Source organism: Fukomys damarensis, unplaced genomic scaffold (assembly GCF_012274545.1).
Source record: "Fukomys damarensis isolate Sample0158 unplaced genomic scaffold, DMR_v1.0_HiC HiC_scaffold_16, whole genome shotgun sequence".
In the NCBI taxonomy this organism is placed as follows: Eukaryota; Metazoa; Chordata; class Mammalia; order Rodentia; family Bathyergidae; genus Fukomys; species Fukomys damarensis.
The window spans coordinates 11,814,573-11,841,602 of record NW_022900928.1 but is presented as its reverse complement, the minus strand read 5'-3'; the positions used below and the strand labels follow the sequence as shown (position 1 = coordinate 11,841,602).

The following is a 27,030-nucleotide window of genomic DNA, read 5'->3' as shown; positions in this document are numbered from 1 at the left end:
AAAAAAAAAAAAAAAAAAAAAAAAAAAAAAGAAAAGAAAAACTAGTGAAGAAGGTAGCTATGAAGGCAGACAAATAACAGTGCCCAATGTCAAGTGAACAGTTATATACCCAGCACCATGCCAGGAGAGTCATTCACTATAATCTCATTAAAGCCTCATAACTCTTATACATGAAAAAAGAGCTTTCTCATCAGCTAGCAATAGCCACTGTGTGTTCACAGTGAGTTGTTATAATTCTAGTTAAGAGGAAAAAACAAAGAAATTGAAAAAAAGGGGACTGGAGGTAGCATTGAGACAGGAGATTAGGGCTTGGCAGGCTGGCGGGGGAAATAGGCATGGCCTATTAACTGCAATATTCCAGGAGACATGCACAGAACTGTTCCCAAAGTCCCACGTGTGGAACCAGAGCGCTATCTTCAGTTCTCATGAGAACTCGAGCAAGTTTTCAACAGGGCTACACCTGAGGCCAGCCAGCAGAGTGGGAGATACAAAGGGAAAGTCAGCTCTGCGCTCTCCACTGCTGTGTTCTTTTACAGGATCCACTTTCACGCTATAGAATGTACTTCTTTCCCTACTGTGACTTGGCCCAAATTCACTCTGCAAAGCCTGTTTCTTTTCCTAGCCCTTAATAAATGTAAAACCTTACTACCTTTTGTGCTTGACTTGACCAATTCTTTGTAAGGAGAGAAAGAACCTAGTGGGCCGGGTATGTAGCTCAGTGGCGCCTCACTTGCCCGGCAAGTGCAAGGTCCTGAGTTCAATTTGAGGTACCAGAAAAAGAAGTGGGGGCGGGGATTTAGCTCAGTTGTGCCGCTACCTGTCTTGAAAGCACAAGGTCCGGAGTTTAATTCCTGGTACAAAAAGAAAGGAAAGAAAGGAAAGAAAGAAAGGAAAAGAAAAGAAACGAAAGAAAAAAGAACCTAGAAACTACCTCTGGGAGACACCAGCACCCCAAGACCTGGGAACAGCATTTCTATTTTAGGGAAGAAAGAACCAGGGACATAACTCCACGGCTGTAGACTGACAGTTACTGATGGTACTAAGACAGCCCTTTTTGGGGCTGGAAGAGCTCAGTGGTAGAGCACTTGCTTGGCATGTAAGAGGCCCTGGACTCATTTCATTGCACTAACAAAATAAAACAAAAAACAAACAAACAAAAACCAAATAACTTCATCCTCTTATCACCTCCCCACACTGTCTAAAAACAAATGCTACTAAGCAGTGATTGATTCATTTAAATTCATAAGCTCTTCTGTTAATATGCAACTACCCTTGAAATCAGTAGGGGTGGTAAGAATTGTCTTTTCTCAGAATGAATCACCTTACCCATTTTCCTTCCCCCTCCTCCAGTTTCCCTTCCTTTTCTTCCTCCCAGACAACCAAGACAAAAGCCAGACTACAAGTCATGAGGATTAGGTCTGAGTGAGGTTCTTTAGACAGCCAGAGGAGCTGGGAGCTTGGAAGTGGGTGGGCAAGGAAGGAAAGAAAAACCAGCTCTCTGCCTGTGCTACCTACACCCCACTCTGCAACGTCTGCCCAGAGCCAAGGCTGGTTCTCTCCTCTCCAGCCACACATTCTTGTGCATGAATTCCTCTGTGTTTCCTGAGTGCCTACCCAGTGCCAGAGGAGGTGTCATGGCCAAACACACATAGCAGCAGAACATTCTGGCAAAAAGTCATTGTTGGGGGAGAAGGAAACACTAAGGAGGGGTTGAGATGGTCTAGAACCACCAAAAACTGCTTACTTTGAAAGAAATCTCCCAAAATGCTGGTGTCTTTTGGACTATGTGTTCCCACTGTGCACAGCTGAAACCAAGAGCCAGCAGCCTCTACAGTTCTCTCCCTATTTTGTTTCCAGATCCTCCTCAGCCTTCTCTTGAAATACCCAGGAAGCTTATTTATTCATAAGCCCTTCAGTCAGTATCGGAATAAACTCAATCATTCAATAAGTATTTCCTGGGAATTTCTAATGAATATAGCACTATAGAGGAGTGATTTGGGGTGTTACCCTTCCTGTGATTATTTGCCTCGATTGATTTTAGTCCTGGGGATTGAACCTAGGGCCTCTGTACTAGTACAACCTCAGCCCTTTTTATTTATTTATTTTTTTAAACTTTTGAAATAGGGTTCTTGCTAAGTCATTAAATTGCCTGTTTACAATCCTTCTGCTTCAACCTCCCAAGTAGTACTGGAATTACAGGTGTGCACTACCACACTTGGAAGGAGAATGAATTTTTGACAGAATTAAAATACTTCAGAAAAATATTTTAGAACCAAAACTTCATGCTTGCTTCGGCACCACATGTTCTAGAAGCAAACTTCACTGGGGTTCTTCAAATCATACTATATAAGCAATCTTCTGGTTTTTTTCTTCTAAAACAAAAAAAAAAATTTTTTTTTTTCTTTTGGTACTGGGAATCGAACTCAGGTCCTTGCACTTGCAAGGCGGGCAGCGGAACCACGGAGTCAAATCCCCAGCCCTTTTTTTTTTAATCTTCTGAAGAGAGGGTCTCATTATATAGCCCAGTAGCACACTGAACTCTCTAGCATTGGTCTAGGCCTTCCTCGAATAGGACAGAATCCTGCCAGACCCAGTAAGGTTATGAACAGATCACAATATGTGAAAATACTTTGATAATATTATAGCATAAACAAATCTAAATTCTTATTAATGAATTGCTCTTTTAGAAAACTCCCATATTTTCTTAATTTCTACACTTACCCTGATACATCACAGGAAGAGTGCCAGTAAAATTCAGCAGGTCTTTCTGGGAACTATCTTTAAAAACTGGAAGAAAAAAAAAATCCAAAAAATGCAATCAGAAGTAGAACTGTATTAAAGTGTGTAAATGCACACACAGACACACACACAACCCATATGCACATACACACATAGCTCACAATCTCTATGTCCCCGGATCAGTACATTTATCAACAAGGGGAAATCACTAGATTTTGTTTCCTTAGAAAGCCATGAGACTAGATGAAAGAACACAGAACTTTGATACTGAAATTTCAGATTCTAGGCCTACTTCCCCTCTTAGAGGCATGTTTTGGTTACTTTAATCTCTCTTCAGTTTCGCAGTCTCTAAAATAAAGAAAACTACTTTGCAAAGTTATCATAGGGATCAAATAAGATATAGAAAAGCAATCGGTATTATAATTGCTTTTCCGGTCAGAAGAAAAATGTTGGCTTTTTAAAGCAACCTTCCAGAAAGATTAATAGTTATCTTCTTTGGTTTCTCTGTTATTCTCAATCTTTGCTCAACATTTACATCCCGGCAATTTCCACTTTCCCATCAGTAACTCAGATGATCTGGAGGAGAATCAATGTTCTAGTCATGGGTTGAAGACAAAGAAACAATATCACTGATTTAAACAAACTGCATTGGAACATGGTCCATTTAATATTTCCGTAATTAAACTACTTGGGCAGAGGAAGAAAAAAATTCTAGGAAGATTTTGATGACCACCCTTTCAAAAGGGAAACAGGAAACCAGGCTGTCTTAGTCTGTTTGGGCTGCTATAACAAAATACCAAAAACTGGGGAGCGTACTCATCTAAGCAACAGAAATTGTTATAGCCTAGGAAATCCAAAACACTAAATCAGTGTCTGTGGAAGGTCCATATACTCATTCTTTTTGCTGTTTGGTCACATGGTGGGAGGACAAGAGTCCCAGGCATCTTTCACAAGGGCAATGGTCACACTCATGAAACCTCTGCCAAGAGTTCCCCAAAGGCCCCACCTCCCAATGCTATCACCTTGTGCGGGGACCCAAACTTTCAGACTGCAGCATGGGCTGACACCGAAAACTCGAGTGTAAATAAGGACAAATATTTATCCTGAACTAGAGAAGTGAAAGTAACAACGAATGAAGGGACTGCTCCTGGCCAAAAACTAAAAGGAAAGAGGGATGGAATAGGGCTTATCGCTCAGGGACAGAGAATAAAAATAGAAATATATCAGAGGATCTACAAGTGCAGTATTCATTTCCTAATGAAACTGCTAAAAAAACAGAACAGGGGCTCAGAGTGTGACTTAGTGGTAGAGAACATGCTTAGCATGTATGAGGGAGGCCTTGGATTCGAAACAAAGAGAAGTGACCATGACCCATGACTACCATTGTCTCTAGTAACAGAAGGTACACTGGCAACATGAACCCCATAGTGTAAAAGGCTCATAGCACCAAAGCTTTCTCCAGATGGGGGAAATCAGAGAAGGAATTAACTGTAAAATAAAGCATCACATCTATATAAAGAAGACAGACACTGTACGAGAGTAGGCAATACTCAAAAAAGAGGGCAAGAAGAGAGAGAGAGAGAGAGCAACACAGACGTGAGTACAAACACAACTCCATCACTTACTAGCTGTATAATCTTAAGGAAGTTATTTAAACTCTCGGAGCCTCAGTTTATCTCCCAAATGAAGATGATAACACCTCACAGCTTTCTTTGATCGTTAAAAAAAAGTAAGTTAATAATGTAAGTTAATAATAAGTTAATAAATGTAGATAAAACATTTGAAAGCACACCTGACATTCAATAAATACTAGTTATTATATTTCTCATTCCACGTATTTTTGTAGCACCAAAAATATTGAAAGGGCCCAAGTGTTGGGGGTTTAGAGCAGTTGCAGAGCCCTTGCCTACCATGCTTGACACCTGGTTTCAATTCCCAGTATTGGGAAAAAAAAGTAGAGGGGGAAGTTGAAGACGAATCAGAATCTAATAATTTTTCTCCATATACTATTAGCCATTCCTAAGCAGTACTTCAATGACTTACAGGAGCCGGGCCTTGTGGAATACCACCTGTAATACCAGCACTTGGGAGGCAGAGGCAGGAGGACTGCTATGAGTTTGAGGCCAGCCTGGGGTACAGGGTGAGTTCAAGACCATCCTGGATTGCATAGTGAGACACAGTCTCAAAAAATTAAAAAAGAAAAAGAAAAGAAAAAACCCAAAAAACTCCTCGAGATATCTAATATAAATCTAAATAGATATATTTTGTTAACTTAATTCAACTTTAAAAAGAAGTTTTTCAAAACTACATTTTACTAATTTATGAATTTAACCTCCCCCACACACACTCACACAAACACACATCAGGGATGGAACTCAGGACCTTGTGCTTACAAGGCAGGCCTGCTGCCACTGAGCTAAATTCCTGGCCCCCCAAACTATTTTTTGCGACAGGGTCTTATTATGTAATACCAGCTGGCCTCCAGCTAGTTGTGATCTTCCTGCCTCAGCCTCCTCCTGAGTGCTGGGATTACAACCATAGGCCACCAATCCACCCTGACTAATCTGTAGAATCTGAAATCAAGTCAGTGGTCTGTCATTTTTATTTATTTAACAGTGCTGGGAATTAAACTCAGAGCCTCAAACTCACTAGGTAAGTATTCTACCACTGAGTAAGCCTCAGCTCAGCATTATTTTTTTGGTACCAGGGATTGAACTTGGGACCTTGTACTTGTGAGGCAGGAGGCAGCACCACTGAACTACATCCCCGGCCCCTCAGCATTTGTGTTTTAGGGTTTTTTTTGTTTTTTTGAGTTAGGGTCTCACTATGTAGTTGAGACTGACCTGGAACTTACTATGTAGTCCAGGCTGGTCTCAAACTCACAGTGATCCTCCTGCCTCAGCCTCCCGAGTGCTGGGATTACAGGTGTGCACCACCACGCCTGGTTCAGTATTTGTTTTTAAGTGGGATAAAAGAGAAGATGCAGTATTTCAGTAGTGTATATACAGGATCATGATATAAAATACTCTTCTGATAGTAGCCTGAAGTAAAACATTTTTAAAAGATAGTAAATAAAATCTTTATTAAACAAAAAGATCCTCTCTGTTAAGGGAACGAGATAACCAAAACTTTGTTATTAATAATTTAGAGCCAGGCTGGATACATAAGTGAAAAAAAAATTTAGAGCCAGCCAGGTAGGTGGTAGCAGATGTCCATATCCTAATCCCTGGAAACTACTAATGTTAGCCTACCAGGCAAAGGGACTATATAGATGAGATTAAAATAAAGTCCCCAGGATTGCAAAACTTTCCTGTATTATTAGGGTTGCTCTAACCTAATCACATTGGGTCTTAAAAGCAGAGAACTTTTCCCAGCTATAACTGGGGGAGATTTGATTACGGGAGAATTGTTACAGACACACAACACTGCTGACTGAAGAAAAAGGAGACTGAGCGCCAAGGAATAATGGTGACCTCTAAAACCTAAAAAAGAGGAGGGGAGCAGGGCTTGGTGGCACAGGTTTATAATCCCAGGACTCAGGAGGCTGAGGCAGGAGGATTGCTTGCAGGTTTAAGGCCAGCCTGGGCTACATAATGGGACCCTGTCTCAAAAGAATTTTTTAAAGAGGAGAAAAAGATTCTCCCCCAGAGCTGCCAGGAAGGAACAAAGACGTGCTATTACCTTGATTTTAGCCCAAGTCTCCAAGCTACAGAAACTTATGTTGAACCTCCAGGGTATAGATATGGGACAGAGTAAATCTACATTTTTTTAAGCCACCAAGTTTGTGGTACTTTGTATACTGGCAATAAAAAATTACCAAAAAAGACAGTGTACTGTATCAACTTAAATTTCTTCAGAAATCATAGCAGCTCTCTAGGACCAAATAACTCATAGTTAAAATAATGCAACAAAACTAGAGGATATTATTCTTACCGTAGGTGTCCATGGAGTATCTGAAATGTGGGAAAAACATATTTACATTCTTTAGTTCTTCCACAGTTAGATCCCTGAACTTGTACTGAAAAAAGAAAAATGAGCACAGAATAAAAATAAAGCTATAAGTAACACAACAATTACAGTTAACACTTCACATTTGCCGGGTAGTAGGCCTTAGAGCTTTACAAACATGAAAATCATTGGACTTAAACCATGACCCTAAGAGGTAGGTAGGGTTTACAACTGCTCGATTTTACAGAAGAAAATAAATGCTAGAGAATCAAAGTAACTTGCTGAGTCAGAAAGCAAGTAGTGAAGCCAGAGCTCAAACCCGGAGCCTAGGACTTTAATTACTAAATCAAACTGCCTGTAGGTATCCAAATACCCTGCAGGCTTAGGACCCAGAGCAGGACGCACCTTTCTCACTGCTATCCTAGGTCCAGTTCTCTTTTCTGAATGCCTCATTCTCTGGAGACACCTTGACTTTTCTCTCCCACCCTCCTGGTCCCCCATCCTGGGTTTTGAAGGAAAACAAAAGCATTATCATGCTGGCTGCCAGGTTAAAGTTGCCTCCTCTCTCCTCATATTCTCCCAGAAACACCACCTTGGTTGTCTTGTGGGCAAAACCATTTCATTTCTTTGAACGTATTTTCTAAACTGCAAGAGAAATAATACTTACTCGCTGGACTTGTGATGAGAACTAAATAAGACGGAGAGAGAAAGAAGGACAGTACAGCATGACTGAGAAGCTTAAGGCTTGATGGTACATGCCTGTAATCCTGGGTCTGAGGGAGGCTGATGCAAAAGCATTACACACTGGAGGTTTGCCTGGACAACTTATCAAGAACCTGACTCAAAAAGAATTTTTGTAGGACCAGGGATTTAGCTCAGTGGCATCATGCCTGCCTTGCAAGCACAAGGTCCTGAGTTTGATCCCTGGTACCGAAAAAAAATTGTTTTTTCACATAAAGAAAGGGGGTGGGGATATAGCTTGGTGGCAACGTACTTGTGTGGCATACATGAGGGTTTATTCCAAATAAATGAATAAATTTTTTTAAAGGGTTGGGATGTAGCACTGAAATAGCTACCACAGTGGACGGCAGACCTAGAATCTTTCCAACAACATCACATCTGTTTGCCCTATACTACATATAGATTTAAGACGCTGTTATATTGTTTTCAGTACAGTACGGGGGATTGAACCCAGGGACACTCTACCACTGAGCTATATCCCAACCTTTTCCTTTTTAAGATGGGGTCTAGCTAAGCTTCTCATGTTAGCCCTGACCTTGTGATCCTCCTGCCTCAGCCTCCTGAATAGCTGAGATTACAGGTGTGTGCCACCAACCCTGGCTAAAACCCTAAGCCTTAGTTACTATAGTATTGGTATTTGGTAGCACAAATCTTCATACTAATTCTGCTGCAAGAATGTCAAGATTATTCTTGGCCATCTGTCCTTCCAATTAATTGTAGAATCAGTCTGAGAAATTGCCAGAATAACTGGTTAGATTTGGGGGGAGTGCCGGGGATCAAACTGAGGCCCTTGCGCTTGTGAGGCAGGTGCCAGAACCACTGAGCTAAATCCCCACCCTAGCGCCAGGGATTTAGCTCAGTGGTTCGGTGGCCTGCCTCGCAAGCGCAAAGACCTAAGTTCAATTCCCGGTACCAAAAAATAAATAAATCCCCAGCCTAACTGGTTAGAATTTTGACTAGAATTATATTGACTCTGCGGATCAATGTGGAAACAACTGACACTTTTACATGAAGCTGGGGTACCCATTTAGGTTTTCCTTTATTTATGTTCAGTACGGTTCTTTTTTTCAACTTCTCCATACAGTTCTTTGGCTAAGTACTGTCCACAGATTTTTCTGCACTAAAATGATTTTTAGATACTAAGTTATTATATTATTCACCTAAGGGAGGGACTAAGAAACCTCAGAAATACTGTAATTTCTAGGCTGATTAATTTCTGATAGGTTTCCTTACTTTGAACCACTGAGATAAATCCCCGGCCCTTCCTTACTTAATTTATACAATACTTATTAAACACCTGCTCAATGGTAGTAACATAGGTTTTGAAGGCCCTGGGTTCTGGGTTTAATTCCAGCATCCAAAAACAAAAAGAAAAGACAAACAACTACAAGCTAGACTGTACGTTAGGCACTGAAAATAATTCCAAAATTCCTCTGTTATTCTATTTCCACATCCCCAACCTCCATTGAAAAAAAATCATTCTTTTCTCTTTTTTTTTTTCTTTCCTTCCAGTTCCACCAAAACTTTAACAATTCTTCCCATTGGACAATGCACCATGTCTCCCACATTAAAACTTGATAGACCAGCTCTTCAAGTGTCATGTTCTCTGAAGTGAGAAAATGTAGTAATCTTAAAAAGAGTAATAATCTTTTTCTATAAGACTTACACTTACCACAGTAGATAAAATCATTCAAATCTATTACAGAAACAATTTCAATCTTGGGCTTCAAAACTTCCCATAGACGAAAACTGCCCCTGGATTGGGAGATACGGGCAAGTCCAACAAAAATAACCCACATACATGGGTTAAGAGTAACCTCTTTTTTTTTTTTTTTTTTTTTTTTTTTTTTAAGAGTAGGAAGATATTGGGCCGAGGATTCAGCTCAGCGGTTCCGTCGCCTGCCTCACAAGTGCAAGGACCTGAGTTTCATCCCCGGTAGGAAAAAAAAAAAGGTGGGGTAAGAAGATATTGATAGGAAAGCTCCTGAAAGGCAGGGGGGGTTCCAAGTGGGCAGCCAGGGACACCACTTTACAGAGGAGTTTTACAGGGTGAAACCCAGATGGGTACAACATGGGCCAAAGCCATGATCATCTGATAAGGTTGTAAGTGCAGTCACTTAAGTAATGGTAGTCCAATTGGGAAGCAAGACACATAACAAGGGTGGATGGAAAGAAAAAAGATTCTCCCAGGAAATGGTGGGTCCAGAGGTTCCGGTCACCCATGGGGTGGCAGATGTCTGTCTAGGATTCATTAGGCCTAGTGCTCATTCTTTGAAGAAGTATGTAGGTTTTGTCGGGTTGTCTTTATCTTGAGGTCCGATCAACGTGTCTCCAGAGCAGCTGTGGCGTGTTTCACCTTTGTCCCGACTTTAAGTACCCAGCCCTCTCTGGCCGCCTCTAATATTCCTACCTAACTCATCGGTGTATAATCCCAGCACTTGGGAGGCTGAGGCAGGAGAATCCCTGAGAGTTCCAGGGCACCCTAAGCTATCTAGTGAGTTCAAGGCCACTCTGAACTACACAGCGAGACCTTGTCTTAAAAAAAACAACACCCACAAATCAGCCATATTTGAAATCAGTCTTGGAGGGGGGGTACCGGGGATCGAACTCGGGACCTTGTGCCTGCAAAGCAGGCGGCGGTACCACTGAGCTAATCCCCTGGCCCCATGAAAACAGTCTTTTTAAAATTTCCTGTTTATTGGGCCGGGAATTTAGCTCAGTGGTTCCAGTGCCTGCTTTGCAAGCGTAGACACAGAGTTCAAACCCTGGTACCAAAAAAACAAAAACTAAAATTTCTCCTGTCTATTTATTGACCGCACAGAGCAATCATAAGAAACATTAATAAAAACTCAAAGAGGACACTCATGGAAAGAGAATGTCCTCAGATTGCTCATCAGTGGGGAATCGGAGAGCCTGCACTAAGAGGTCCGAAGAGTCTTCTAGCTCCTGAACTGGAAACTAGCACTAGTCAGGGCCCAGGAACTAGGCCGGGTTTCCGGGTCAGCCCTCCCACGCCTTAGCCTTCCAACACCGAGAGGATCTCTGCTACCGTCCAAGCCCTGTAGTCACCCCCAAATCTACTCAGGTCTTGCATTCATTTACTTGGCACCTAGGTTATTGCCAGACACAGTGGTAGGCGAAAAGAAAGGCAAAGATAAAAAGCCCAGCATCTGCCTTCAAAAGAGCTCAAGGGCAGGAGGAAGGTTTGCAAATAATCACTCCACGGTTTGATCAGCCGGTGTTGTGGAGCCAGCGACTCGGTGTTGCCGGGGCTGACACAGAGCCTGGTCTTGGAGAGGAGGAGGCCCCCAGCAGCAGGTCGTTTCAGCGGAAAGAAAGGCGTGGTCGCAGGGGCCGGGAGCTGCGTGGGGACAGCGAGGGAGGCCGCGTGGGAAGGACTGGCGCGATCGGGAGCTGGGAACCGGGCGCCACGACAGCCCGGGGACTCCGAGCCCCGCGCCCGGGGCCGCTGCTCAGCCGGAGAGAGAACCGCGAGGTCGCGGCAGCCCGGCTATAGGAAGAGACACCACGACCCGGGACCCCAGTGCTGGTTCAGCGAGCGTTCCCACCTTGCCTAGGAGATGTCTCACACCCTCGCAGTCGAACTCCATTTCTAGTCAGGTCCCGGAGCAGGATCCCGACCCGAACCGCTGACGTCTTCCGGGAGCACTGCGGGATGGGACGGAAGCCTCAGAGGACCAAAACTCTGCGCGGCACCAGGGCCCGCCCCTTCCCTCCGCGGGAATTCCGGCTGCGAATTCCAGCCGCAGTCCCTGTCGCAAGACTCGGCCCGGGCCGCGCGCAGAGGCGGAGTGTAGAGAGCATATGTCAATGTATACGATGCAGAGAACATAATGCCTCCCAAATAGAGTATGATGTCAGTGTGTTCCCAAGAGTGGCGAGTGAAACCCCCCGAGTGACTTCAGTGTGTGAAACCTGATATGTAATCCCCCCAAGAGTGAAGTGTGGTGTGTAATCAAACATCCTACGCCCTTAACACCCTGTGACGCCCTACGACGCCCTATAACGTATGCAACACCCATGTGTGTGAAGAGCTAAGCCCGAACCAGGGCCACAGACCCCAAATTAGAATGGTATAAAAGAGAGAGCGCAGAAGACCAGCTCGTCCCACTCGGTGACCGATCCAGCTCCAGGGCAACCTGCCAGACGAGATCTCGGATGAGGCCTCGGTGGAGACATCGGACGCCTGCCCGGTGTGGACTCCCGGATCGAGGAGGAGGCAACCGGATTGACGACCGCAATCACCAGGAAAGGAGAAACAAAGCCGCGCTCCTCGTCTTGTGCAGGTACAGGGAGTGGCCACTGGCGGGTGTGAATGAACATGTTGGATGGGTGACAGATATAAAATATATAAAAATCTAGTTGGCAACTACTGCTGTCTCGACCTCCAGATAGTGCGCACTCCTGCTCGCGACACGGAGGAGCCTCGCCCAGCGCGTGAACCCCGCTGACGGGGACTGGAACGCGGCCAGAAGCGCGATGGGGCGGGAGGAGCTCGGCCGGATCGCCGGAGAGCTGGGGAAGAGAGCTGTGAGGAGAGGAGTAGGAAGGACCACTGTAGACGCAGGAAAGGAGGAAGAGGCAACACGTCCGCTTCTAGAAACGTGTTCCATTCAGCAGAACATCCTGTGAGGACCGAGTTTCCAGGTCACGGTGGGCTCCATGCCCCTTACCCAGAATAGAGTAAATGCAAAAGTTCCTTTCTGAAAACTTCCGTTCTATGTGGCAGTTTCTCTGTGCTTTGACAATTGCAGTTCCCCTTTTAGGGCATCTCCACCCTGCTTCTGTTCCTCTTTTTAAGATGAGCTTCTTTTTATGTAATTTAATGAATATAGGAATTAAGTATAGTTGATATAAAAGCTTCTTTTTGGGTGATCTAATCAATATAGGAATTAGTTATAGCTGATATAGGAATTAATTATAGTGTATATAGATAGTCATATATCTTAGCAAAAGTCAGAAAAGAGGAATTAATTGTCTAATGAAAAGAGGAATTAATTCTCTAAAGACCTTAGGTAACTTTCTAATACGTACCCTCCCAGCACACCATAATAATTTTGCAAATGTAAGCATTAGGTCATGTTCCAATGTGCCTTCCCGATGCCCCTTGACGACGAGGGAAAACTAAAAATAGTAACAGAAAAATCCTATATAAACTTGGTTCAAAGTTGGATCTGGGCTCTCAGTCTGAAGCCGCTGTGACGGTGACACCTGAGGGTCCAGGCTCGAGCTTGCAATAAACTCCTCTTGCAATTGCATCGGACCTGACTCCTTGGTGGTCTTTGGGGACTTCGCGACTTGGGCACAACAATCCGAAAAGATCAAGAGCGAGCACTGTAGTTGGATTTGGGGAAGACCTGGTAGTGACATTTTGAAAGCAAAGTCTCAGAAAATAGAAAGGGAAGAAGGTCAGGAAGAGCCTTGCCACATAACCGGGTCTTAGGACGGTAGTGGAGGTGGCCAGCGTGGGAAGGGGAGCCCCAGGCAGGCAGCTGTAGCTCCCGTGGTGGAGGAACTTAAGAAAAAGCCCGGGTTGAAAAACAGAAGGAATTTGGAAACCAGAGAGAGAGGAGATTGGTGGACAAAATCATCCGGAGAAGAAAGGTGAAGAAGAGATGGAGGAGTCATTTTCTGGCATTGACTGTTCTACTTGTGAGGTTGCTTAGCCACCCTGTGGCCCTGTCTTGGGGCATTGGGCTAAAATGTCTCCGGTCTGGATTTTGAATCCTCAAGAGGTTGGTCAGGCAGGAAGGTGGTTGTATTTAGGAAGAGCCAAAGGCAGGGTGCTGCGCTCAGTTGGAAGAAAGTGAGAGGCTACAAGGAGCTTCAGAAAACTTTTGCTGAGCGTCTGTTTATTTGCAAGCTGTTGTTGTAAGGCTGAGAATACAGCATTGAACAAAATAGACAAAGATACAGGCTGTCCTAAGGTTGTCATTCTTTTATTACTAGAGGGAAAGAAAAACTAAACATAATTAAGCAGATTATACAGCATGGTAGAAGGTGATTAAGTGTTGCAGAGAATACATTTTTTTAAAGATAGGATAAGGGGGTTGGAGTAGGTCTTGCTGAGAGGTGGAGTAAAACATTCAAATGAGAGAGCAACCAGAGTAAAGGGAGGCTCAAAACAGCAAGGAGATTCTGGCTGGAGCACAAAGAATGAGCAAAGGTGGGGGGTTTAGCTCCATGGCTCTGTGCCTGCCTTGCAAGATCAAGGTCCTGGGTTTGATCTTGGGTACTGAAGAAAAAAAAAAAAGCAAGCAGAAATAGACTTAAGTCAGAGACAATGATGAACGTAACTGTACTGTATACTTAAAAAGTACCAATAAACTCAATAAGATTAAAAAATGTTTTTCCAAAACCACTATGTCACATGTATGTTTACCTAAATGTTCTTGTTCTAAGTATTATTATTTGTTATGTATGCACTGTCTCAATTGTATTTTTAAAAATGGAGTATACTAGACAATTTAATTGAATTTTATTCTAGATGGGAAGCCAGCTGTTTCAGACTTTATTAAATAATCTGTCCCTTAAAAAAAAAAAAAGAAGTGAGTCAGAGAAAGATGCAGGTTTACAGAAGTGAATCTTACAGCCCGGCATGGTGGCGCACACCTGTAATCCCAGCACTCGGGAGGCTGAGGCAGGAGGATTGCTGTGAGTTTGAGAACAAGCTGGGCTACATAGTGAGTTCCAGGTCAGTCTCAATTGTAAGACCACCTTAACCAAACGTTCCAGAACTACAGATCAGTGACAGGGAGATAACACCCCAGAGGAACCGAATGAGTTGCACCCAAGAATGGTGTTAAACAGACCTTTACTAGTCTGGCCGGATGGCCCCTCTAAGCAACGACTTGGAGAGCACCCCAAGCCCAGAGTACAAGAGGGTTTTATATGTTTCTAGACCGGGCGGAAGCAAGCAAAATTACAGAAGTGAAATGCGGCGGTTAGAAGAAAGGAACAGAACATATAGTTTGCACAGGATGAGGCTGACAAAGTACAGAGCTGCGGTTAATCTCTGTAGGAATGCCATTTTAGGGCTATGGTTAATCTTTACAGGAATCATCTATCTCTTCTACCTGGAATGTTCACACTTGGTGTTTGTTACTGATCATTTTCCAGAATATGTGTTGTCCTTTTGAGGACTACAGGCCTTTCCTGCTTTCTCAAGAAGGCGAGCTTAACCTTTAACTAAGATGGCGTCCAGGCTGGTACTTTACACCTGACATCAATTACATAGTGAGACTCTGTCTCAAAAAAAATAAGTGAGGTTTACAGTGTGCTCCCCAGACTTACAACCTCAGTATCACTTGCAATGTGTTTCCAATGCAGATCCTTAAGCAGGGCTTGATGACACAATGCTTATAATCCCAGCATTCTGGAAGGCTGAAGCAGGAGGATCACAAGATCAAGCCCATCCTCTGCAATTTATTTAGCAAGACCCTGTCTCAAAATAAAAAAAGGGTTGGGAGGCTGGGTATGGTGGCACACGCCTGTAATTCCAGCACTTGGGAGGCTGAGGCAGGAGGATTTCTGTGAGTTCAAGACCTTCCTGGGCTATGTAGTGAGTTGCAGGTCAGTCTCAACTACATAGTGAGACCCTGTCTCAAAAAAACAAAACAAAACAAAAAAAAAAGGGTTGGGGATGTAGCTCAGTGGAAGGGACCTCAGTTCAACCCCCAGAATTGGGCGTGGGGGGGCACAAAAATCACAAAATTGTTGCAGGGCATGCTGGCACTCGCCTGTAATCCCAGCACTTGGGAGACTGAGGCTGGAGGATCGCTGCAGGTTAGAAGCCAGCCTGGACTACATAGTGAGATCCTCTTTCAAAAAAAATTTTTTTTTACTTTATTCCTTGTAATGAGAAAGCAAATACTGTGGGAAACCACTGGGACATCTCAGTAAGAATGTAAGAAGCTTCTTCAAGATTTGGGCACTTTGGGAGACTTTAAGGAAACAAGGCCTCGCTCTAGAATGAGCACTTTCAGCAAGACATTTCTGTAACTGGAATATGTCAATGACCATTATAAGGTGGACAAACATGAGTGAGGCTACAGCTGTAACTGGTAAAGAAGCGGAGAGGAGGATGCTTGGTATTTTGTTGGTTGCATAGCAACTTTGTCCTTATCTCTGTTTAGACAAAATTATGAAGGTTTTGAACAGAAGAATGATGATCTGATTGATAGAGGTCTCTCTTTTTGTTTTTGTGCTGGGATGGAACTCAGGCCTTACCCATTACCACCGGGCTACCTCCCAGCCCTTCCGATTAGGTCTCAGAATGACTGCTGGATAGGGAGGGGACAATAGTGCAGGGCTTAGCCTGGGGCCAGGGTGGAAGCTGGGAGGCAGCGCAGGAAGAAGATGAGAGGTCCTCCGCCAGATCTGACAAAGCTTGGAAACAGACTTCCGGAGGATCCGAGATCAATGAATCCTGCCAGAAATCCATTAATCAATGAAAAGGTAGCAAGTTAGCAGCTAAGTCTGAACAAGTTTCTTCCGTTTCTTATGAAAGAGCTTTTCACGGAAGAGGCCTTCCATTCAAACCAAACCACCAGTTCTCTTCTGGGCTAGTAATCGCGGATGCTTTTGGCTTATCTGTGTGTGACATACATGTTTGATGTCCTGTGTGAAAGGTACCTTGCTAAGACTTTTATGTGCTTTATCTTAATCTTTCACAAAGCTTTATGACCTGGATGTGGTTGTGACAAAGTCAGTTTTACTGACGAGGAAACTGAGGGTTTGTGTGGTTTTACCTGTTTTGTGGTGTCTGAGGTCCAGTTGAATAAAGGTGTATTAGTGATAGCTTTTGGGTGAGGAGTGAAAAGGTTACACATTTAAATATGCATACTGATTTTAACATGTACATCTATCCTAAAAAAGCTTACATGTGAAGAAGTGTGGACCTTAAAATAGTATACCTGGTTCTCCATTTTACAGATATGGGAACAGAATCTCAGAAAGGTGAAATGATGGGAGGTGATGTCAAAAACTATGCTCTTTGTGTGTTATACCGTCTCTCCCTGTGTGTGAAATTGTGATGGACAGCCAGGCATGGTGGCGCACACCTGTAATCCCAGCACTTGGGAGGCTGAGGCAGGAGGATCACTGCAAGTTCGAGACCAGCCTGGGCTACATAGTGAGTTCCAGGTCAGTCTCAACTATATAGTGAGACCCTGTCTCAAAAAACAAAAAACAAAAACAAAATTGGGCTGGGGATTTAGCTCAGTGGTTCGGTGGCCTGCCTTGCAAGCGCAAGGACCTGAGTTCAACCTCCGGCACCCCCCCCAAAAAAAAATTGTGATGAAACTGTGCGAGCACTTGCCTAGCATGCGTGAGGCCCTGGGATTCAATCTGAACTGCCGCTAATAATAATAATAGCAAATAATTTAGGACATCAGAATTCTGTGTCTATTGGTATTTCATTACCAAATGAAAGGTGTATTGTACTGGTATTGGTCTTTTTAAGCCTCCCCTGACTACTCCAATTTCCCGTCTGGCCAGTCTCCTCTGCTATTGGATCCTGGCATCTAAAGAAGCTATAATATGCACTCTTCCCCAAGCACGTTGTTTCCTTCCTTGCTTCATGCCTCAGTGCCTGCTGAAGTATTGATTGTACTGGTGGTGTATCTGTCTGCCGAGAGGCCCTAGAAGATCAGGGTAGAATCTCATGCGTCTCTATATTCCTGGTGCTGTGTGTACTTGGATTTATGCATTTTATTATCATACTAGTATTTAGTAAGCCAGATACAAAGAGGCCTACTATAGAAAGTTTCCTGAATAAATTGACAGTGTAAGGTGAACAAAGCCGTAAGGAGAAGAAGGTATAATGTGTTAATAATAATCATTAGCCTCACTGGGCGTGGTGGTGCACATCTATAATCCCAGCATACGACAGGCTGAGGCAGGAGGATCACCATGAGTTTGAGACCAGCCTGGACTACATAGTAAATTCAAGGTCAGTCTGAACTACCTAGTGAGGACCCATCTTAAAAAAAAAAAAAAAAAAAAAAAAAAAAAAAAAAAAAAAGCAGAGCACAAAAGAGGCCAGAGTGCCAAGAATTTTCAGCACGGAATACTGTGAAAAGGGTGCACAACAAAGAAAAAACTCAGGAGATTTCCCTGGACGTCCTTGTGAATCAATGGCTGACTTATGTCTTCACGTCATGGGGTAAAAGTCCACAAGGCTTGGAAAAGAATCACCTAAAAGTAGCAGGTGAATCATTTGTTGGAGCCCCTAAAGCACTGGGAGTTGTAGAAAATTCTACAGATTGGAAGACCTCATGCAATAGAGAGTGCTCATAGTTCAGTCTTGGAGATCATTAACCCTACAGTAAATGCAGCTCTTGGCCACCAGAGCAAAGCTTACAACAAGCCTCCGAAGAATCAGACTGATCCCAAGTAATGTAACTATATCTTAGTACAAAATCCAACTCTCTGGTAAGGAATATAACAAAATCCAGAACTATAAAGTTCACCGTGTTCAGCATTCATTCCAAAATTACGAGGCAGGGGCCGGGGATTTAGCTCCGTGGTTCCACCACCAGCCTTGCAAGTGAAAGGTCCAGAAGAGTTCGATCCCCAGTACCAGAATAAATAAATAAATAAATCACAAATAAAAAGAGACTGAAAAAAGCACAAGACATCAACAAGCTATGGGACAATACCAACTGATCTATATGGTGGTCTAACACACATGGAAGGGAGATTCAGAAGGGAGGAAGAATGTGCAATAATAGCTAAACATTTTCCCAATTTGATGAAAACCAGAAACACAGTCCAAGGAACTCACCAAACTCAGGTAGAAGAAACATGCAGAAAATTATACAAAGACAAGTCAATATCAAGTTACTGAAGACTATTGATAAAGAAAAGATTTTTGGTATTTTGGCACCAGGGATCCAACTGAGGACCTTAGCCTTGTGAGGCAGGCTCGATGCCACTGAGCTAAATCTGTGACCTGAGAGATTTTTTTAAACAGGGAGTTAACTGAATGATCATTGGATTCACCCTCCTGGGTATTTATCCTAGACAAATTAAAAGTTATGTTCACGTGAAAAAGAACTGTGCACAAATATCTCTAACATTTTCGTTCATAATAGCCTAAAACTGGAGATAACATAAATTGATAAACTGCTGTGTCCATACAATGGAGCATTACGTTGATGAAAAAAGCTTGTTATTCCCTTTATACGAAGGTCTAGAAAATGCAAAAGCATATCATTGGTGTCCTGGAGCCCACAGCTTGAGGGGAACAGGACCAACTGCCAAGGAGAACAAGGCAAATTTTTGAGATCACATTTTTTCCACCCTGATTATGGAGGTGGTGATGGTGGTGGTTATAAGACTGCTAAGAGTTTTAAAAACTCATCAGATTTTGGGGCCAGGGATTCAGCTCAGTGGTATTGGTGCCTGCACAAGCACAAGGTCCAGAGTTCGATCCCTGATACCAAAACAAAAACAAAACAAAATACCTCATCAAAATTTTAAGATGTTTGTAAATTATACCTCAATAAAGCTTATTCTTAAAAGCAAAACAAAAAAGGAATGTGTAGGATTTTTAAATCAGTTCACCCGGAGGGATCTTCATTATGTATTGTTATAGGAGAAAAGCAAGTTGCATGGGAGCAGGCAGAGTATGATCACCTTCAGTGCAACCACACTGGAGGAAAACGCTCTCCATCCCTTTCTGTGTGTAATGATGTTTACAAACTCATGGAGAAGTCTTTGGCAAAAGGATACACACCAGCCTGGAAACATAAGACACATCAAGGAGATGGAAATTAAGGGGTAAGTATTAAGTTTTTCTCTATACATCCTTGCATGTTTTCCTGTTTCACAATGAGCGCTATTGTTTTCATAATTAAAATATTCAAAATGGATATAAGAACAAAATATACATAAATGTGTCTATGGGCAGAATTCTGGCAGAAGGACAAGGCTACCTCATCACTGCAAAGAGGTTAAAGGGAACAGGATACAGTTGTTAAGACTTCACAAAAGAAAAAATTTTTTACGACTTCGGAGAGAGCATCTAAGCAGTGGGGTGGGATGTAGTACGTGGAAAACAGGTGTAGATTGGAAAGAAAGGCTTTGAGTGGAGACCACTTGTTTGGTTGTGAAAAGGAAATCAATAAACAGGAAGTCCAGGGATGTAGCTCAGTGGCATTGTGCCTGCCTCGCAAGCACAAGGTCCTGAGTTTGATTCCCAGTACCAAAATAAATAAATAAAATAGGACAGAGAGGGAGTCACAGATCAATTGGGCAACACTCCCCAGTATTGAGGATTGAACTTGGGGGTTCACGTTTGTTAGGCAAGTGCTCTACTACTGAGCTATATACATCCCAGCCCCCCCCCCTTTTTTGCTACCAGGGATCGAACTCAGGTTCTTGCACTTGCAAGGCAGGTGGGTGGCACCACTAAGCTAGATCCCTGGCCTCCCAGACCTTTTACTTTACTTTGAGACAGAGTTTAAATTACCCATGCTGCCCTTAAACTTGTGATCCTTCTGCTTCAGCCCTCTGAGTTCCTGAGATTCCAAGTGTGCAACACCATACCCAGCCATTGGAGGCTATTTTTTAGGAAAGGACAGCGTTACCTGAGGCTTTCTGATGGTGAAGAGAACCAATGAAGAGAAAGTTGCCAAAGGTGTTCAAGAATATGGGTATCAGGGCTGGGGATTTAGCTCAGTGGTTCCGCCACCTGCCTCGCCAAGCACAAGGATCCGAGTTTGATCCCTGGTACAAAAAAAAAAAAAAAAAAAAAAAAAAAAAAAGAATGTGGGTAATCAAATGGTGGTGAGAAAGACTTCAGCGTTAGAGGGACAGAAACAGATTTGTCAGTACTTTAGAACTCGATTTGTTTCATTCACAGCTGCCATGGACCTAGCAACACCTTTCCAAATCCTTATCTTTAATTTATTAATGTATTTTGGTTTACTGTGACTGTTACAGAAGGAATCAGTAAGTGATACACGGAGAGACAGCAGAATGGAAGTAAAATAATACATTTACTTATTGATAAGGGTCAATTGCACATGAGCCATGCCTGGATCGACGACGCACTGGGTTACAACTCCTCCTTTTATGGGGCCTTGACTTCATTCTGGTGGTTACATTTCATTCTCATAGTTCAAATCACGGTCACGGAATAGTTAATCTTTTCAAACTACAGGTAACAGTTCTTTGCAGTTGGGGAGTTTACCTTTAAGATTCGCCTAGTTATCTGTTCTAGTCCATAGGAAGGGGGTGTTCAGGGTCAGGGGAGCGAATGTTAGCCATGGGTTCTTTCATCTAGACACTCCTACGATCAGGTGGCTCCAGTCTCTCCCAAGCTCAAGCCCTTGATGTGCCCAGTTATCTCGGGATCAGACCAAATGCCTCATTCAGCAGTTAGTGCCTTTGGGGCCTATGAGTATTGAGCTAAACAAAACAAACTGCTGTTAGAGACAGCGGAAGCCATTTTTACATTGTAACACTTTATAGGTTTTGCTATTTATAAATGTTTTCCCTATCGAGACAGAATCTCACTTTTTAATGCAAGCTGGGCTTGAACTTACGATGTAGCCCTGGCTGGCTTTGAACTAAAGGCAGTCTACCTGCCGCAGCCTCCTGAGTGCTGGGATTACAGGTGTGTGCGTCAGCATGCCTAGCTCTTGTCTCTAATATTAACAGCACAACGTTCTAATAGGCAGCTGGGTCCTGAGTTTTAACCTGATCTCAAGCATCCACTGAGTGCAAAACACTCAGACTCTGAGCCTTGGTTTCCTCACTGGTAAAATGGGGTTAACAGTCTCCTTGCCTCCTACTGTTGCTGCACAAAGAGCTGTGCTTGCTACTCAGTGCTGTAAAACCAGAGATAACTCTGCGGTGGTGCGTTGATAGTCTGGACCTCTGATGTCACAATGCTCCTCCAGACTCCAGCGTCTTCATCAGGGAGTTGCAGATCCTTTGGAGCCAAGGAACGGAACTGACATGTGAGACTTTGGTCAACTGAAGGCTTCATGAGCAGATGCCTTTGCCAAGGTCTTTGTGAACAGTCTCTCGCCGTGGGATTGTGTCTTAGAAACTTTTACGTTTGATCATGATCGTGCTTGGCTGGATGCTTTTCGTTGGACTTGCATGTTACATGGGCACATTTCCAGAGGTGATGGTAAGTAATGGTCTTGTGTCTGAATCTCTAGTAGTCTGTTCTAGCTCTGCCTCACCCTCCTATCTGGGAGGAAGGAAATAGAGCTGAGGTCTCTCCACTAACTGGAAGCCAGGATGGAAGCGGAGCGGAACAGAGTTAGTTTCCTGGGCTCCTCCCCATCCTGTGAGGATACCCTTTTTTCCAAACTTTTAAATTTTTTTTTCTCTTTTCCTTTAACTTCGTTTCAAGACATTATGGAACTGATAAGGGGATCTTGCTGGAGACAGTGCCTGACTTCTAGGTTTCGAGTCAAGTAGGTCAGGAGTTGCTGATGGGAAGAATTGTGGGGCTGGGGGCCTCTGAGCAGCTCTTCTGCTCACCACACGGAGGCACTGAGCTAATGGAGCCATCTCCACCTTTAGTTTTATTTCCCTCTCAGCCTCCAACTCTGAAGTGGAAAGAGAGATGTCCTGTTCCAGAGAGCAAGGCACGATGGAGGAGCTGGGCTTTGGAGGAAGATCTGCCACTGTAAGAGGGTGGTCAGGGGCACTGGGCTGGGTGCCCATTTCTAGAGGACCCTGTGGCATCCTGGAATCTCAGCGGAGAGCTTTTCTTCTCCTGGAAAATACACTGAACTGCGGAAGGGGAAATGGTTTGAAGTGTATGCTGGGAAAAGAAGACTTGGGGGCTAATGCCGAGGACAGCAGGCCAACATTCAAGTCTATTAATACCTATTCCTTTTGAACATTTCCTGTTTATTGTTTTCTCCTCACAAACACTATAGTAGACCAATATTTTTAACACTCATTTTGGCAGATGGTGAAACTAGAGATAATATGAATTTGAAGCTCAAGTCCTAACTTTGCAACACTAGCCCTGACTTTGGGAAAGTTTAACTTCTCAGAACCAGTTTCTTCGTCTGTGCATAGGAACTATCTCCGAGTCTTCCTGTTTTGGTGAAGGTTATACTTAGGGATTCACGTAAGGCATTTAACGCAGGGTTTGACAGTATTTAGTGAAGTGTTAACTACTAAGCAAAATCATAAAGCAATCAGCAAACATGTACCGGTGACACCGTAATCCAGTGCCACACAGTCAGCCTGTTGTCCTTCACTTACTCCCCCGGCTGACCTGCCTAAGCAGCAGGAATGGCAGCAGTCCCACTGGCAAACCAGCTCCTGGGCTTCTTGCTTCTGTTTCATTCAAATGTTTGCTTTTCTCAAGAGCGAATCATACTGCTACAGAAAATTAACTCTTGATCGTTTTAATAATATATTCATCCCAGGAGCAGGCTTTTGGAGACGCTCCCCCAGAAGGTAGGGTTATCAGGCCCCAGGCCCGGGCATACCAAGAGCAACGTGTAACAGTGAGGCTTTTCTCCACGTGCCCCAGGGTTTCTCAGACAAGCATCGGCCCAAAGCATTTGTGAGTGTGGGGATTGTTCAGCTGAGCCACTGCCACATTGTGATCCTGATCAAACCACTCACTACTCCAGACCTCACTTCATCTGGCTGCGAAATAAGCACAATAAACCATCTTCCTTTCTTTCTCTGGAAAGTTACAAGGTTTGCATGATGGAGTAATTGCTCTTTCACAAAATGCAAGCTTTTTCTTCTTTGAAGTCTCGACAATAGCATATGAAGTTAATTGATCATAGTAAACATAGGCAGTTCTTCTAATAAACCCAGGTACTATTTTGTTCTTGGCATAGCAGTGTTTTTTGGTATCAGATTGCATCAAGCCAATAGTTAAATATTTTGGCATTTGCTAAGTCGTCAAGGATGTGCTGCCAGCTAGGTCTTACTTGCCACAGAACAGGGCTCCTTTGATTAGGTTTATTCAGCCCCAACACACCTGGCATTCTGGCCACCCACCCCACAGCTGCTCACTCTGACTGGGTCCCTGGTGTCACAGGGGCTGATGTCATAATTGGTACCTGAGTCCTGTCCCTCAGGATGGCCATGGAGAGTCCTGTTAGTTCAGACTAGACCACGAAGATCCTCAGCCAGGAGCTGCCATGCAGGGCCACCCACCCATCATTCGGACTTGAGTGGAGACAGCCCATTCCCAGGACTCGGGGCAGAGAGCACCACACCTTCCAGGACCACCATTCCCCCGCCCGCGGACGCCGGCAGCTGAACAAGAAGCCCCACCATGATTGTTGTCTTATGGATGCTTCTCATTGCAGGAACCATGTGGAAGGGATATAAATATCCCCCAGGAGGGGTGAGTGCTCCTTCAGCTTTGTTCTCTATTCTTACTTTGAGGTCCAGTCCCCTAGTTAAACATACTAAAGAATGGAAGTCCAAATCCAAATATTCCTTTCTGTATTTAAAAGTAAGTCACTACAGCTTAACTTACTTCAATTATTCACACTCTACTTGGCATTAAGAGAGTTCTCAACTTTCTTGTGCTCTTTTATTCATATTTTCTTGAGTATTATTTAAGTTCTTCAGCTGGAGATAAAGAAAAAAGGCTATTCCTGGCCCAGTCAAAACTTTTGGACTTTAGTGACTTAGTGTTTCACGGATGGCCGTTTTGATGTTCAGCCTTCTAAACCATTTCCTGTCTCGGCCACTTCAGCAACCCCGACTTAACCCTTCCTGAGCACTCACTGGCCAAAGGGTTCTTTCTGGTAGCAAACAGCTCTCCTGCTGCTTTTCAGTTCCCACACTGCTGAGCTCCCCTGGCAGAGGCCTTGGGTTAGCCGAATCAAATCGGACCCTTGCCAACAGCAGCAGTTGCCTCAGCCCTACACCCTAGCAAACACTAGACTGGCCTGACATCCTTTTCTTCTCCCCACCAGACCCCTGTGGAAATAAGCAAGGATGATCCTGGTGAAGTAATGCAGCTCTGAAGCTTACCTGGCTAGCAGTACAGTTCCTGTTGTTGGTGTCACATAAAGTAATTGCACATTATTTTGTCATATGAAGTCACCACACTTGTTAAGTTGAACAAAAACTTGAAGGGAGGAAGTTAGAGTAGATGGGATGATTGGATTCCTCTGTTGCATAGTCTTTAAGGCTGGCATTAAGACTTAAGATACTCGTTCAGTCTGCTCCCTCTTCTGTCAGGTCCTAAGGACAGAGATTCTCTAAAGCTCTTTAGACTTTCTAGGTCCAGGGTCCAGAAGTACAAAATGTTTCAGAAAGTGCTAGACATTGTAGCAACTTTTTCAATATATTTTATTTTTCCTTGACTTTTTCCCAGCCATTACTTAGGAACCCAAAGCTTACCGCATGTGGGAAAAGGACTTTAACACTAAAAGGAAAAGAACTTCTAATACTAAAATAGGATTAAGGATAGATACTAAAGTACACCTTATTTCAAACCTTACAAAAACTTTCTGAAGCTGGTATTAGCTGCTTTTTACATAGTGGCAAAATGAAGTTGAGAGGCCAAAGTGTCCTGTTAATACACACAAGGCTGGACTGCAGTCAAAACCTGGGCCTTCTCGAATGTATGCCTTTATGTGGCAAGGCAAAAGTCAAAAATTTTTTTTTTTTTTTTTTTTTGGTACCGGGGATCGAACTCCAGTCCATGTGCTTGCAAGGCAGGCGGCGGCACCACTGAGCTAAATCCCCAGCCCTTAAAATTGGTGTTTTTTCGACGTAGTCTTGCTATAGCTCAGGCTGGCCTCAAATTCGCAATCCTCCTGCTTCCCAAGTGCTGGAATTACACGCGTATTACCACATCTGGCTTTTTGGGTTTTATGTTTTGGGGTATCATCTTGCTGCTTAAATGTCTCTCATTTGAAAAGTGAAGTGGTCTGATGATCCTTTATGTAGAAAAAAAGGCTCCTGTTAATGCTCAATCCTCAATATGATGCAGGGTTTGTGAAACACGCATGAGAACTTAAGTATATATGGCATACTAATAAATACAGCTGTCCGAACCCCAGGATCTTAGCAACACCTTTAAAGGTGGTTTGGGATTTCACACAGGGCCTGGGAACTTGGGGATGACCGACAAAGTTACATCGTTCAAAAGAAATGCACAATTTCCAGGAAAGTCCTTTTAGGTACGTAGTAAACATTGTTATCTGGAACACATTTGCTAAATTACTTTAAGTCACTCCCGTGTTGGACCGCCCGTTTTATGGAAAGGAAAATGAATTCAAAAGTCAAACACAAGCGTTATAATATCTGAATCTGGGATCCTAGCATCTCTCGTGCTTCTTACACAGCCTACACTCAACACACTGTAGGTAGACATGTTGCCTACGTTCTCTGGCTGTGTCTACTACTTCATATATATCCTTAAGAGCCATCTCAGCATCTACGCTCTTTTTATTATAGGGATCAGAACTACTCATTTTGACAAGAGGAACTATAGCCAGCTCTGCTTCTTCCAAACTGGGCCACGTAGCTAGATTCTTATTGCCCTAATCACCTGACAGTTCTCCCTAATGCGGGTGTCAGACAGTACCTCAAGCTAGCAGCAGACGAGGAAAGAGATCAGTGGTAGGGGCTGAAGAAGACGGATGTGTAAGGGAGGATGAGCAGAGGAGTGTGTCAAATCTATACTTGTTACATCTGATGAGGCTACTGAGATTTTTTTCCCTGGGAAAATATTCAAGGTGGTAAGAAACAGCTTGAAGTTTTAATCAATAAATGCAAACCAGTAAAAATATCAATAAAATATTTTTAATGCCTACAATTTCTTGTATACATAAATTGCAAAACATTCACCTGTATATGCAAAAGTATATTCTCTTGCAGGTCAACAGCACCAGAATACAAGCTAAGCTATGTAAAGTTTTTTTTAAACTTGATTTGTCCATTATGTAAAAGACATGACAGATTTAATAACTCCAAAGAAATCTATATTCCCTTCTTAGTTATACACTAAACACCTGAATATTTATTTCATCACATCCACTCACAAAATAAATAGTAGTCTATATATTCAGCACGCTGAAAATAAAACAACCAGTCTCTCTTCATATATTTATTCTCTTTCCAAAAATGTTTTGGTCTCCTGCTATCTCTCAGAAATGTACTAATAGCTGCTTTTAAGTTATAAAATACAAAATAACAATTTCTTGGAGAAAATCTTGGGGATTACTATTTAAAAAATGAAATTTTGACTTCCCATAGACTTTCATTTTTGTTAACAGTCTTTGAACTTTCTCACGGCACACATGTAAGGCCGCCTGTGACATGTGGTACCCTGGCCTCCAAATGACATTACTTGCATTTATAGCTTCGAGAAAATACAAAGACGAGTTCTGAAAGTAGCTTTAGGAGAAAGTGCCCTCTGCTTTGATATAGCAACATCAGAAGCAAGTGGGACTGTGCAATCAGAGCTATGAGTTTTATGAAAACTACTTTCCTTTCACATCATTGTGTTAAGAGAATGCCACACCCATGATCATTACAATGTGAAATCACGTTACTACATTCGAGAATTAACATTACCCAATAAAAGGCACATCTTCAAATATTAAGAAAATC

The 27,030-nt window shown here is 43.2% G+C and overlaps 2 protein-coding genes across 7 annotated transcripts in view; one reads left to right on the top strand and one right to left on the bottom strand.

Annotated features, from left to right (window-relative positions):
• Uevld (UEV and lactate/malate dehyrogenase domains) overlaps window positions 1–11,141 on the bottom strand; it is a 40,622-nt gene extending 29,481 nt beyond the window's left edge. For 2 of the 3 annotated variants that reach the window (XM_010615123.3, XM_010615126.3), the window contains exons 1-3: window positions 10,998–11,141; window positions 6,673–6,757; window positions 2,722–2,787 (exon numbers count right to left, since the gene is read on the bottom strand). In XM_010615123.3, the coding sequence (XP_010613425.1) occupies window positions 2,722–2,787; window positions 6,673–6,757; window positions 10,998–11,039 (193 nt within the window). In that variant the 5' untranslated portion in view covers window positions 11,040–11,141. Of the gene's footprint in view, window positions 1–2,721; window positions 2,788–4,364; window positions 4,450–6,672; window positions 6,758–10,997 lie in introns of those variants that run through there. The other variant, XM_010615125.2, reaches the window with a different exon arrangement.
• A 109-nt stretch (window positions 11,142–11,250) lies between these two features.
• Spty2d1os (SPTY2D1 opposite strand) overlaps window positions 11,251–27,030 on the top strand; it is a 29,768-nt gene continuing 13,988 nt past the window's right edge. The window contains exons 1-6 of one of the 4 annotated variants that reach the window (XR_004517411.1): window positions 11,251–11,735; window positions 19,049–19,233; window positions 21,360–21,595; window positions 21,824–23,800; window positions 24,381–24,478; window positions 25,873–26,383. Coding sequence is in view for 1 of the 4 variants with exons in the window: in XM_033764084.1 (XP_033619975.1) it covers window positions 21,527–21,595; window positions 22,014–22,102; window positions 22,967–23,003 (195 nt within the window). In the remaining 3 variants the exon portion in view is untranslated. Of the gene's footprint in view, window positions 11,736–19,048; window positions 19,234–21,359; window positions 21,596–21,823; window positions 23,801–24,380; window positions 24,493–25,872; window positions 26,384–27,030 lie in introns of those variants that run through there. The other 3 variants (XM_033764084.1, XR_004517412.1, XR_004517410.1) reach the window with 3 other exon arrangements.